Source organism: Mustela lutreola, chromosome 12 (assembly GCF_030435805.1).
Source record: "Mustela lutreola isolate mMusLut2 chromosome 12, mMusLut2.pri, whole genome shotgun sequence".
NCBI lineage: Eukaryota > Metazoa > Chordata > Mammalia > Carnivora > Mustelidae > Mustela > Mustela lutreola.
Window position 1 is genome coordinate 7,373,583 of NC_081301.1, and position 12,464 is coordinate 7,386,046.

The window sequence follows — 12,464 nt, forward strand, 5'->3', positions numbered from 1 at the left end:
CGCCGCCCTCGGCCTCACCGGTCCGCCAGCCGCGCCCGGTAGCGCGGCGAGAGCTCCCCGGAGACCGTGGTGCGGGATGCTGCCCGCCAGCGCGGCCTCTCGCGCGCCGCCCGCCGCCCCTGCCCCTGACTCCTGGGCCATGCCCCGCTGTTTACATGCCGGTGAAGCCCCCGGCCGCTCCGAACCGCTCCGAGCCCCGGCGCCTCGACGGTGAAGCCAGCCGGCCCGCGAACTGGACTGGTCGCTCAGACCTGGGCCCTCCGGACTTAGATCCCCGCCTGCTCGGCCGCCTTCGCCACCATCTGGGCGGGATCCGGCTCTGATGTTTTGAGGAGGGGGTGTGGTGTAGGGAAAGGAATCCTGGGGATTTCTGGCTTCCCCCCCTTTTTTGGCCTTCGGGGCTTCAGACTCAGGGAACTTGCTCATGGCTTTCTTGATGAAGAAGAAGAAATTCAAATTCCAAACCACTTTCACCCTGGAGGAGCTGACTGCCGTCCCCTTCGTGAACGGAGTCCTCTTCTGCAAGGTCCGGCTGCTGGATGGCGGGGATTTTGTCAGCTTGTCGTCACGGTAGGAGCTGGGGCAGTCGCGCCTGCGGGGGGTGGGAATGAGCCAGGTCTAGCCCCTTGGCACTTGGAAGCGCCCCTGTTGGCCCAGATCGTCCTGGGGATTATGTGTGTCTGGGGCAGGTCTGCACAAGGCAGGACTGAGTGAGCTGGGAGGTCTGGGCCTGAGGAAACTGGCAGGGTGCCGGTCACCCCCGTCTGCAGGTGACCAGCTGGATAGCTGGAGGTTCATTCTTTCAGCCCTTTTGGGGGTCCTGCACACTGGCCCATTCCTCAGATTTGCACAAAGAGCCCACCAGGGTTTGTGCCTGGAGGGCCTGGGACAGGAGGAGTACTCCAGGCCACCTTGCTCCCAGCTGGCGCTTGGGCTGTCATATGATTTAGAGCCTGGGCCAGCCACAGGTTCCCAGGCACTGCTGGTCTGGCTGGAGGGAGGTGGCTGGATTTTGGCCTGCCCTCTCTGAGTGTCTGTCCTCTCCTGGCTGTGGCTGGGCTGCTTTGCATGGCAAACGCCCTTGTGGAGGAGGCTGCCAGCCTCTCTGAAAGAGGCTCCGTCCAGTTTGGTTTATGGGTTCTTCCCTGTTCTGCAGGTCCAGCCGTCCGGCTCATTGTTGAGGGTGTCTGAGCTCCCGAGCTGCACCCGCTGACTGGGCCCATCTAGGGTCATATAGTTGAGGCTTGCTGGGGGAGAGTGCCTGGGAGTTTGACAGATGGGGGTTCGATTCTTAGCGCTGTCACTTTCTGGGCCCAGTACAGGTCTCCGTCAGAGCTGTGGAGAAGTTTCTGTAGATAGAGTGCACTACAGGCCTGGCCCAGTGCCTAGGACATGCTGGTTCCTTTCCCTGGTCTGTCCCTTTGCTCCCCAGGCCTCCTTGTGGGCCCAGTTAGCTGGAGCTGCCTTGCAGTTCTGAGCTGGGGAAACTGAGGCCCAGAAAGAGGAAGTAAGTGGCTTTCCAGGGACCTCACAGGAGGCAGTTGTCAACTGAACTTGGCCTATTTGGAGACCTGTTGGATGAATCTGGTGGTCTGGGAGGACGCGGGCAAGGGGGGCTGGTTGGGGGGTGAGGTAGGCATAGAGCGTAACCCAGATTTAGAAATCTCCGGTGCAGACCGGGTGGGGTGCCTTTTCTCTGTGCTTGGGCCCACTTAGGCCTAGAGGCTCCCCAGACCGCCGGGAACTGCTTATCTGAGGAATTCAGAGAAGGGCTGCCCTTTGCTGTGGGGGCTGGTGGCAGTCCTCCGCTGCCTGGGAAGGCTGTGATCCTGATCCCGTGGCCACCCACAGAGCAGCCCAAGGGTTTGGGGAAAGGGTGTGCTCAGAGTTAGGGTCTGGGGTCGGCCACTCACTAACTGGTGGCCTTGGGCTAGTTACCTAACCTCTCGGATTCCAAGAACCAGCAATTGTTGGTGTGGGGCTCCCATTTTACTAGCACTTTTTCCTTAATTGCTGGACTATGCCACGGAGTGGGGTGGAGGTGGGGGTGTGGGGGAAACTGTAGGATTATTATCCCCATTTTACATAGGTGAAAACTGAGGCTCAGGGAGGGAGGGATTTGCCTGAGCTAATACAGCAGAGCCCAAGTTCCTTCAGGGTGTGCTTTTAACCATTACCCTGTTCTACCTCTAAGCCTTCATTTCCTTGTCTGTGAAATGGGAGAAATCATACCCGCCCCTAGAGTTGTGAGGGTAATTGATAACGGCTGTGCCACGTCTGGTTCAGGCAAATTGTCACAGCAGTCGTGGTTACTATGGCAGAGAGGTCCAGGCCCGCAGGCCCCAGGCCTCCTACTTCTTGGCAGGTACAAGTGAGAGTCAACAGAGGGCCCACACGTGAGCTGGGGGTGGACAGGGTCTTAGATCCCCCTGAGGAATACATATTTAGCTCCAGACTGAGGTGTCCTCCCAGGCAATAGGGCCGCTGTCATCCTACCTGTCAGCCTTTCCATTGCCCTAAACCTACCCCCTCATCTGGGAAAGTCTGGAAAGTTCCAGGTTTTGGCCCACAGTCTGGATCTCTTTGCCTCCCTTTCTTCCTTCCTGGCAAGGGGCCATGGATTCCCTGATCCCAGCTGAGCCCAAACAGCCTTTCGCAGCCCTCATCCTGGTTGAAACTTGACAGGGCTGTGGAGGGGGGAGCTGACACTGAGCCCCCCAGGCTGGGCACTTAGTGGGCTCTGGGTACCTTTCCGTTGCTGGGCAGGTGTGGCTGGAGGGAGCAGACAGGGACTTTGGGACCTGAGGCTGCTTTAGAGCTGCTTTGGCTTTTGCCCAGGAGATAGGGGTTCCTGGGCTCTTACCTCCTCCACACCCATCCCGCCCGTCCTGTTCTGCGGCCTGGAAGGGAGCCTCGCCTCCCAGCCCACCCCCCGAGATGGCCAAGGCCCTGTTGTTTTGGAGTTGGGGTAGAGTCAGGGGTGATGACACTTGCTTAGATCTTGGGCCCAGATCCAGTAGTGTCCTCTTCTCAACCCCACGGATCTCTGGGATGGCCCAGGGACTGCTGGTGGCTGCACGGGTGTTGTCTGAGTAGAGCAGGCCTGAGGCCCCACCCCTGCAGTGCCCGCCTTCCTAGCTGGTGTGTTTCCTTGTGTTGGGTGCCATGGCAACAGCCGGGTACACAGTTCCAGCCTGACCCAATTTGAGCAGGTAGAACAGGTGGTATGTCATGCTGTTCCCCAGCCTCGTCTTTCTGAGGCCTCCTTACAAACCATAATCCTCACAGCTACCGTGTTCTGAGGGTCCGTGTTCTGTGCCGGTGTTTTGCAAGCGGTGTGCCCATTAATCCTCTTGGCCTTGGGGATCGGGGAGGTGCCAAAGCCAGAGGGGTGAGGCCATCTGCCAGAAGTCACCCAGTTCGTAATGTAATTGGGAAGATAGCCTTTTTATCATTAGGGTTTAAACTGCCTTTATGTGCACGTCCTGGATGCTCAGGACCTGCTGAGCACCTCGGAGGTGTGATGGGTTGAGCCCTGGAACCACCTCTTGAGCTGATGAGGACATTGGGCTCAGGAGAGCTGAAGTGATGGGCCCATTTCACTCAGCTGGGGAGTGGCAGGGCTGTGATTTAATTTGGGCAGGCCCAGCTCCAAAGTCCTGCTTTGTCTCTGTGGCAAAGGGCTGGAGGCAGCTACAGCCCCATGTGATGTCCCCAGACCTTTGAAGAAGGTTCCTTTTATTGGGTGGGGTGGTATAGGAAAAGTCCAAATCTGGATACTTTTGAGGCATCAAGCTAGATCCCGAGGGAAAGGGGCCCTAGGGCCATAGATGGGGATGAAGCTAAAATCATTCCTGTGGATTTGGGGCCAGGTCTGGGCTGTGCCTGGGGCAAGTGGGCATTTGCCAAGGTCCCTGCTTGGATGCCCTCCAGGCAGATGCATCCAAGTGGCATCTGGGAGGCTTTCCCAGGGGTCCTGGGAGGGATGCAGAGGTCCCAGCCAAGTCTGGTGAGTTGGGAGGCAGCATTAGTCTCTCCAGGGCAGGCTGGGTGCGGGCTTCCAGCCTTGAGCCAATCTATCCTTCAGGCAAGAAGAATCCTAAACATCCTGAGAGGTCTCTGTGCCCAGCTGGCCCGGGTCCTGTGGCCTGGCCCATGCACGTGCTGGTGGTGCCAGGGGAGGGAGCGAGAAGGAGGTGTTGATTTACCTTCTAGCCAGCCCTTTCAGGAGGAGACAGGCAGAGAGCACCTTCTTGGCCTGCACGGTAGGAAGAGACTGGTGCAGATGAAGGTGGGGGCGGCTAGGCCTGACTCCTGGCCTTGGGGGCCCAGCTGAGGGGCAGGGGAGCAGCGTGGCCTGGTTTGCCCATCAGCTGATGGGTTTTGGCTGCTCAGTGGGGAAGAGGCAGGGGGGCCTGACCAGCACCCTGTCAGGGATCATTGGAGTTGGCTGGGTGGGTTTTGCCAGCCCGGCTTCGAGGTGACAGGCAGTGGGAGAAGAGCGGGCAGCCTGGAGGGAAGGTTGGCAGAGAGGGTAGGTGGGTTTCCTGGTGCTGACGTGCCTGACACCACAGCCAGTGCTTAGTGGCTGCTGGAAGATGGAAGTTCACAGGGCGCCCAGAAATGTAGCCTGGATTTTGGTTCCCCATACGGTGTCCTAATAGTTTTTGGCAGAATAAAAATCTAGACTTTCGGTTTCTTTTAAATTAGGTATCTGGCAAGAGTGCCACATGGCAGTGCTTGGCCCCAGGCTTTGTGGCTGCCTTCTCCACAAGGTACCTGCTCTGGGCTCCTGACCCCACCACACACCTTTGGATCTTCACCGTAGTCTGCCGCCTTCGTTTTACCAGGTCCTGCCTGGCCCCTGGGGGGTGTGAGGAGGCAGGCGACTGTGGAGAGAGTCCTGCTGGCAAACCACAGGAACCTCCCTGGGTAGCCAGGGGGGCAGCAGGCCAGCTGCTGTGCCCCTGTGGGGTCAGACTGTGCTGCTGGTGCCTGTGGTGAAGCCCAAAGCCGCCGAGCCCAGGCCTGGCCTTGATGTCTGCTCCTTGGACCTGGCCTTTGCCGCCCACCAGCCACACCTTTGGCAGGTGCCATCCTGGCACCCCCGGCCACCCGTCTGCCAGCTTGGCAGTGGCCGAGCCCTGACCTGAGGTGATCTGGCTCTGTGGAGCCAAGGCTGTTCCCCGAGGCCTGTTCCTCCTGTTGAGCTTGGTCGTGGTTTCTCAGCAGCAATGATATCGGGTGTCTGAGCGCCCTGAGTGCCCTTGAACTCTGCTTGCTTAGTACCTAAAAGTCCCGACTCACATTCGGGAAGCTGTGCTGAGCCTTGTGACGGCCGCTAATGTCTGCTCGCGTGTCTCGGGAGCCTGAGGACTCAGTGTGTGCGGTCTGGTGGCTGCCATGGGGCGACCCTGTGGTCACTGGTGTTGCTGGGGGTGGGCGGTCCAACACCCTGGCAGCCAGAGGGGGTTTATCTTCATCCTGCCAGACAGCCACGGCGTGGTTTGAGCAGGCGAGAAACATCAGATTTGCTCAGAAAGAGACCGGGTGGGGGCAGTGGGGGGTGTCTCTCTTCATTTCCACCTTGTCTGGCAAGTGCTTCTGGTCATGGGCACACCAGACCCGCTCCCGTGGTTTCAGATGGGCTCTGTGACCCGAAGTCTGTCATCTCCTGGGCCCCTTGCCCTCTGTAGGTCCCACTGAGCCAGTCGTGGCCTTGATGAGGACTGAAACTGCGGCCGTCTGCTCCTGGTAGTGGTGTCTGTTTAGGACTGTGCTTGCAAAACTTCGGTTTCTACTTTGAGCCTCTTTTGGCACCTTGGTCAGGGAATAGCTCTCAGATGCAGGCTTGGAGCCGCTGACCCCTGACCCTGCCCAGATGTCAACTGAGAGCCACCAGCCACCAGCCAGCAGCCACCAGCCAGAGGTGGCTCTAATTGAGGACTTGCTGCCTAGTTGGTCAGTCTGGTGCCCTGCCCCAGACACAGGGCTGGGAAGGACGTTCTGTCCTGCCTCTTGCTGCCTGTGTGACCTCGGGCAAGGAGCTTAGTCCCTTAGATCCTACCAAGCAGGGCTGGTGGTGCCCACCTTGAAGTGTTCTTGGGACAACACAGTGAGAACATCCAGCTTGGCTTCTGGGACATGCTAGAAGCACAGGACACACTGCAGTCCATCGTCCGGTCCCTGGGCTGAGTCACAGCGGTGGGCTGGGTGGTGCACCTCAGCTCCCCCACCCCCCTACCCCTGACCTGTCCCATGGCAGCTGGCGCTTCTTGGTGGGCCAGGACTGACTCTGGGGTGCTGTGTCTCTCTCATAATTCTCTGGGGTGCTGTGGGAGATGGCATTTCCTCCATGGGGCTCTCTGCCCTTCAGAGGGGTGGGAATGGGCCAGGACACTTCCTGACTAAGGGGACTGTTAGCGCGCTGGAGCACAGGGTCTCCTGTGGGTCTCGGTGCTTTTCTTGCCCCCACTGCTTTGAACCTGCCCCACCTCACGTGGCTCTGAGCCCGTGAGATCTGGGGCCCTCTCCCCAGGAGGGCCTGGGCTGGGAGGTGGGGTGAAGTCTGCCTGTGGGAAAGGACCTTCTCCACAGCTGGCTTGGGGACCCATTCTGACAGGCCAACAGCTCCTAAGTCGAGGTGGAAGCGCCCAGTTAGGGGAGCGGGGACAGGGGAGTGGGTGGGGAGGCCAGGGGCCCCTCAGTGGGTGGGAGGCCCCTGCCTCTCCCGGTGCCCCCCTGCTTCCACCACACCTTACTCTCCTAGTTGTTCGCTTCTGCTGTTCCCTCGACCGCAAGCTCCCTTCCCCCACTGCTGCACTTGGCTAAACTCCTGCTCAGCCCAAGAGCCACCTCCTCTAGGAAGCCTTCTCTGGACTCTTTTGCCTTCTCTATCCACTGTGGGTCCTCATCTCAGGATACGACGGTCTCTCCCTGCCCCTTAGCTCCGTCCCCAGACCGTGGGCAGGAGCGGCCTCTGTTGCCTCTTAGTTCTGGAGCTTCCTGCTGCCAGTTGGTGCTGGCACGGGGCTGGGAGTTTTCTTCCTTGGCACTGAACCAGCGTGGGCACTGGTGGTGCTGGATCGTGTGCCGGCCACCGCCAGCTGCTCGGGTCCGGCCCCTCCCTGCCCCGGGGCCGGAGCTGTCAGTCCGTGTCAGGAGCCGCCTTCGCCCGCACACCAGGCAGCTGGGCACCGCCGTGGGCTCAGAGGCCGTGACTGAGAGGCAGCTGGGGACACCGATGGGCTGTGTGGGGTGGAGCCTCTGTGGGAGCTGGGGATGCTCCTGGTGGGATGGGGAGGAGGAGGGGGCTGGGGCCCAGCCCGGACTCTGCTGTCGGACCTTGGCAGCTGCTTGCTGGCTCTCTGACAGTGGCCAGAGGCCTTGTCTTCTCAGCCTTGGTTTCTTCCTCCATCAGATGGTGTGGGGGTGCTCTTGTGACGGTGAGAGGGCTACCTGTTCGGCACAGGGCCACGCACCTGGCAGCTGAAAGCAGAGCAAACTTGCTGAGTAGGGAGAAAGTGCATGGTGCCATGCTGGGGAGGGCTGGGGGGGGGGGGAGGCAGCCTGGGCATCCTCTCCTGCCGCTGCTTCCTATCTGAGAGCAGACATGTGGGGGCAGAGCACACCTGCGGCTCCCAGTCCTGCAGGGCACGATTTCCTGAACACCTTCCGTTGGGGTGGGGGAGGTGTGGGGGCTCCTGGGGGCAAAGCCCTGTCATCACAGAGCCCCTCCCTGGGAAACGGTGCTGGGTTTGGTCCCAGTGAGGAGGGGGCAGGTGGTTGAGAGAAGAGCAGCCTTAGGGCAGAAGGAGGGCAAGGGCAGGTGTGCTGAGTGGGGAGGAGCCAGCCTCCTGGGGTGGAGGTGGGGGAGTTCCTGAAGTGGCAGCAGGCCACGGGGAGGGGTTTGGACCTTTCCGAAGGGGGGGCCCCAGAACAGTCAGATTTTTTTTTTAAAAGATTTTAATTTATTTATTTGACAGAGAAAGATCACAAGTAGGCAGAGAGGTTGGGGGGGGTGAGGGAGGGGGAAGCAGGCTCCCTGCTGAGCAGAGAGCCCGATGCGTTCTCTATCCCAGGACCCTGAGACCATGACCTGAGCCGAAGGCAGAGGCTTTAACCCACTGAGCCACCAGAAGAGTCAGATTTGTATTTTAGTACCACCAAGGGCAGCCATGGGGTTATCCACTTGGGGCTATGGTTTGCAGAAGGGGAGGTGGCTGTCAGCTGTCCTCATGGAATGGTTCCAGACAGTGCTTGAGCCTCCTCTGCAGTGAGAATGAACAAGCCACTGCGACTCACAACCAGGATGGGCGTCACGAACAACGTGGAGGGAAGGAAGCAGACAAGAGCGAGCTGTGTGTTGTTGTTGATAGAAAGTTCAAAAGCAATGTGATTAAAAAAACCCACCCTTGGGGTGCCTGGGGGACTCAGTTGTTAAGCATCTGCCTTCGGCTCAGGTCAGGATCCTAGGATCCTGGGTTCAGGCCCTGCGTCAGGCTCCCTGCTCTGTGGGAAGTCTGCTGCTTCTTCTCCCACTCCCCCTGCTTGTGTTCCCTCTCTTGCTGTGTTTCTCTCTGTCAAATAAGTAAAATCTTAAAAAAAACAAAACAAAACAAAACCAAAAAACCCACCCTAATATGAGTCAGGGTGATGATCTCTTTGTTGGGGTGGCAGTCATGCCTGCAAGGGGCTTCTGGGGCCTGTCCTGCTTCTTGGGGGCTGGTTCTAGGGGGCTGTTCTGAGAATCTGTGAGCTGAACGCTGACAGCATGTGCACACATGTGTGTCAGCAACAGCCGTGAGACATCTACGCCTCTGGGAGTGCGGGGCACCTCTAGACAAAAATGAGGTGCTTTCTTGGCTGCCTGGAAGTCTGGAGGCGGTTCTGTCTTTCCAGGGTCTTGCCGGTGGAGCAGTCTTGAGCTGTCCTGACCTGATAAGCATCGCTCCTGTTTACGAGACTGTAACTCATCTTGGCAGCTGCCAACGGTCTTCTCTGGCTGCAGATTTTCCTTCTGCTGCTTGCAAAACCCCAGCAGGGACTGCTGGCCTGTGGGGGCTTGGCAGTTCAGAGGGAGGATGGGCTCCTGAGGCTGCCAGACCACGGGATCTCTCTGAGCCTTGCTTTTCCTCATCTGTGAAATGGGGTGGTAAGCTGCTTGGTGTTTGGATTAAGTGGACTAATGCCGGTTGTATATCCAGCATAGCCTGTGGCACAGAGTAAATGCTCAGCCAAGACTGGCTGTGATCGATATTAATCCAGGACAGTTATTGGAGGGAACCCAAGGGCAGGAGCAGAAGGGAAAGGTCCATTTTCCTCTGTCTCTCCTTTTAATTGTTTCTCTTCTCTCTTCCTGTGACTCACCCAGTCAGCAAACATTTGTGATTAGAGCCAGGCTGCTGCCCTGGCCTTGCACTGGGCACTGGACCCAGCAATGACCAAGACAGCCGTGATCCCTGACCTGGGGCCCATGAGCAGGGGAAGACCATTAGCTGCATCTGCTCTCAGAGGAGTTGTGAGCACCACGGTGGTGGGGGGGGTTGGCATTGGCTTCTCCCGCCTGCTCTGGCCCTGACCCCTCTCTTTGGGAATGACTGACTGGGTACTCTCCCTGAATGCGGAGAGAAGGCTCCAGCACCTCCTAAAGGTTTTGAATTGACTAAAGAGGAATCACATGGACCTGAATGAGAATGGCCACATGCATTTTGGCTGCAGACAAGACTGAGGCCCAGGCTTATTCTGGATGTCTCTCTAGGGTCCTCCTCAGGGTTGGACTCAGTACAGTAAATGCTTGGTAAATGTGTGGGGCATGAGTGAATGACAGAGGCAGTGATTGGCTAGGGTCTGCATGAGTCTGCAGGAGAATCAGGTGTTGAGGAGAAGGTAGAGATTGGTGAGTCAGGGCCTCATGGTCCCACCTGACCCTGAGCCCTTTGCCCTGTGGTTGGAATCTTGGGGAGATGCTGAAGATGGCTGGAAAAAGACATCTGAGTCTGTGAGGAGACGTGACTCTGAATGACTGTTCGCTGAGCATCCCCGAGTCACCTCAGAGAAGACCAGGGAGCCATGTGTGGGGCAGTGAGAACACCTAAGGACAGATCCAGAGGTGACAATCACCCTTGACCCCTTGGACACTGCAGAGGACATGGCCCAACCACAGCCGAAGGCCCTTTTCCTAAAGAGGGAAGGAACATTTTTTTTTTTTTTAAAGATTTTATATTGATTTGACAGAGATCACAAGTAGGCAGAGAGGTAGAGAGAGAGGAGGGAGCAGGCTCCCCGCTGCACAGAGAGCCTAGTACGGGGTTTGATCCCAGGACCCTGAGACCACGCACGACCTGAGTCGAAGGCAGAGGCTTTAATCCACTGAGTCACCCAGGTGCCCTGGGAAGCAGCACTGTAAGAAGGCCTGTGGTAGCCCTTGTTGGGAACAGGGCTGTGAAGCTCACTGATTTAGTCATTAGACACTTCCTGAGTACTTACTGCGTGCCAGGTGCCCTCCTCAAGACTCAGAAGCAGCAGTGAGTGAGACAAGGGCCCCGCCTCTCGGAGCTCTGTGCTCTGAGACACAGGAGCCTTGTTCTGTTTTCACCATACGTAGGACCCAGGCCCAGAAGAGGAAGTGATTTGTCTGGCTGCAGTAGTTGGGGGAAGGGTACTTTCTGGAAAGGCCTGATGGGGTTGGGTAGGGACTCAGAGGATAGGGACATCTCCCTGACTTGCTTACGACCAGCCATTCACAGGCCCTGAGGTTGGGATTCCCTCCCGCCTGCCTGTCTCTTTCCTTTCTTGGAGGATTCGAATGCCACTCAGATGTGAGTCAGCCAGGAGCGGCCTGGACATGCCTGCCTGGGCCACCTGCCAGTCTACCTCCTGGGATACCCCAGCAAGGTTCAAGGCTGGGGGAAACATTCAGATATATGGTCTGGGGTGGGAAAGGGGAGGCTCCGTTAGAGGCCTGGCGTGCCTGGCTTCCTGCTGGACCCTCTGAGTTGCTTCTGATGGTTGCAGCCACATCCCCCATTCAACGTGCGTGCCCTCTCAGGGTGGGCTCCTGAGGTAGGGCTTGGGAGGGCAGGTCAGCATGTCCTGTGTGACCAGTGGACTTCTTGAGAGTTTGCTCATCTGAGAAGTAGGCGGTGGTCATGCTCACAGAGAGTTAATTCCTGACATATGGGTCAGGATGCCTAGGAAACAGGAGCCCTGCTGGGCAACACTGGATACAGAGGGCATCTTTGTCCCAGTGCGAGGGATTGGACTGGTACTTGGTCAAAGCTAGAGGTTTACTTTGGATCCTTTCAATGGCTTGAACTCCTCTTGGGCTATAAGAGCAAGAGGGAGTGGCCCATTATTGTCAGATGGGAAAAGCATCCACAGGTCTCCCCAGGTGGTGGGGAAGCCGCCCCTGTAGCCTGACTGGATACAGAAGGCCAAGCAGGGAGGCTATGAGCCTGTTTCTGTAAACGGGGAAGCTGGTCCCTGGCTGCTGTGGCTCTTTGATCCAGCTCGAGCTTTGGGGCTGGTGAGCAGCAGGATTACAACTCAGCTGTGCCTGGCTCGAGTCCTTACCCCTGACCCTGATGCTTCCCCAGCAAGCCTGAGTGATTGGCTGGCCCCCTACTCCTTTTTCAATCTAGAGTTGCTGCAGCCCCCAGTGGGCTGTCCAGTCTGGACTTCCATGGGTCACTCGCTGGCCAGGAGCAGGGGAGCAGAAGAGGGGTCTTGAGGTGTCTGGTGACATCCCTCCCACCACCTCCCCGAGCACTCCAGTGTCAGCAGGCTGGCTGGCCTCTCGGAGCTGACTGCTGCCTCATCCTGTTGCAGGAAGAGTCGCTGCCTGTGTCAGAACTGCTGCAAGCTGCTTCCCTTGCGCGCAGCCCTGGATTCCTGGCAGGAGCCAGATGCCGCTGGGCTGCCACGTTGGCCGCTGGGATGGAAGCTCCACCGCCCCACGGCTCCTGGATGGACGCCTTGGCTGGTCCCTGGAGCGGGCCCCTCCCCAGGCGGCTGTACACTCTTCTCTTCGGGGAAGCACAGGCAGATGTTGTCGATTTAAATTGTTTCCTTATTAGACTCTTGCCTCTCCCGGCCTGGGCTGTGTTTCATCAGCCCGGAACCTTGGCTGCATCACTGCGACCGACTGCTCACTCCCCCAGGATCCCAGCCAAGGACTCGAGATCGTGGAGTGGGCGTGGCTGGGGAGGCGCTGGCTGGGCTCCTGGGCTCCAAGACAGCCCTCCTGCCCCCTGGGGCTGCTGGATCCGCTGGGAGGGACTTAGTGATGCAGCCTTGCTCTGGTTCCCTGTCACTGTAGGGGCCGGATGGGAAGAATCCAGGGACCAGCCCACTCAGGCATCCAGGACCCCAGCTGGGGCTGGGAGGTCCCTGGGGTCCCCCTCAGTGCTCCTGGTTATGCCCCTCTTTTAGCTGGAGGCCCACCTCCTGCATCAGAACCCCAC

The 12,464-nt window shown here is 58.5% G+C and overlaps 1 protein-coding gene across 1 annotated transcript in view; it reads left to right on the top strand.

Moving 5' to 3' along the window:
- Window positions 1-414: 414 nt before the first annotated feature.
- EEIG1 (estrogen-induced osteoclastogenesis regulator 1) overlaps window positions 415-12,464 on the top strand; it is a 33,163-nt gene continuing 21,113 nt past the window's right edge. The window contains exon 1 of the mRNA XM_059141735.1: window positions 415-570. Within this exon, the coding sequence (XP_058997718.1) occupies window positions 425-570 (146 nt within the window). The 5' untranslated portion in view covers window positions 415-424. The remainder of the gene's footprint in view (window positions 571-12,464) is intronic.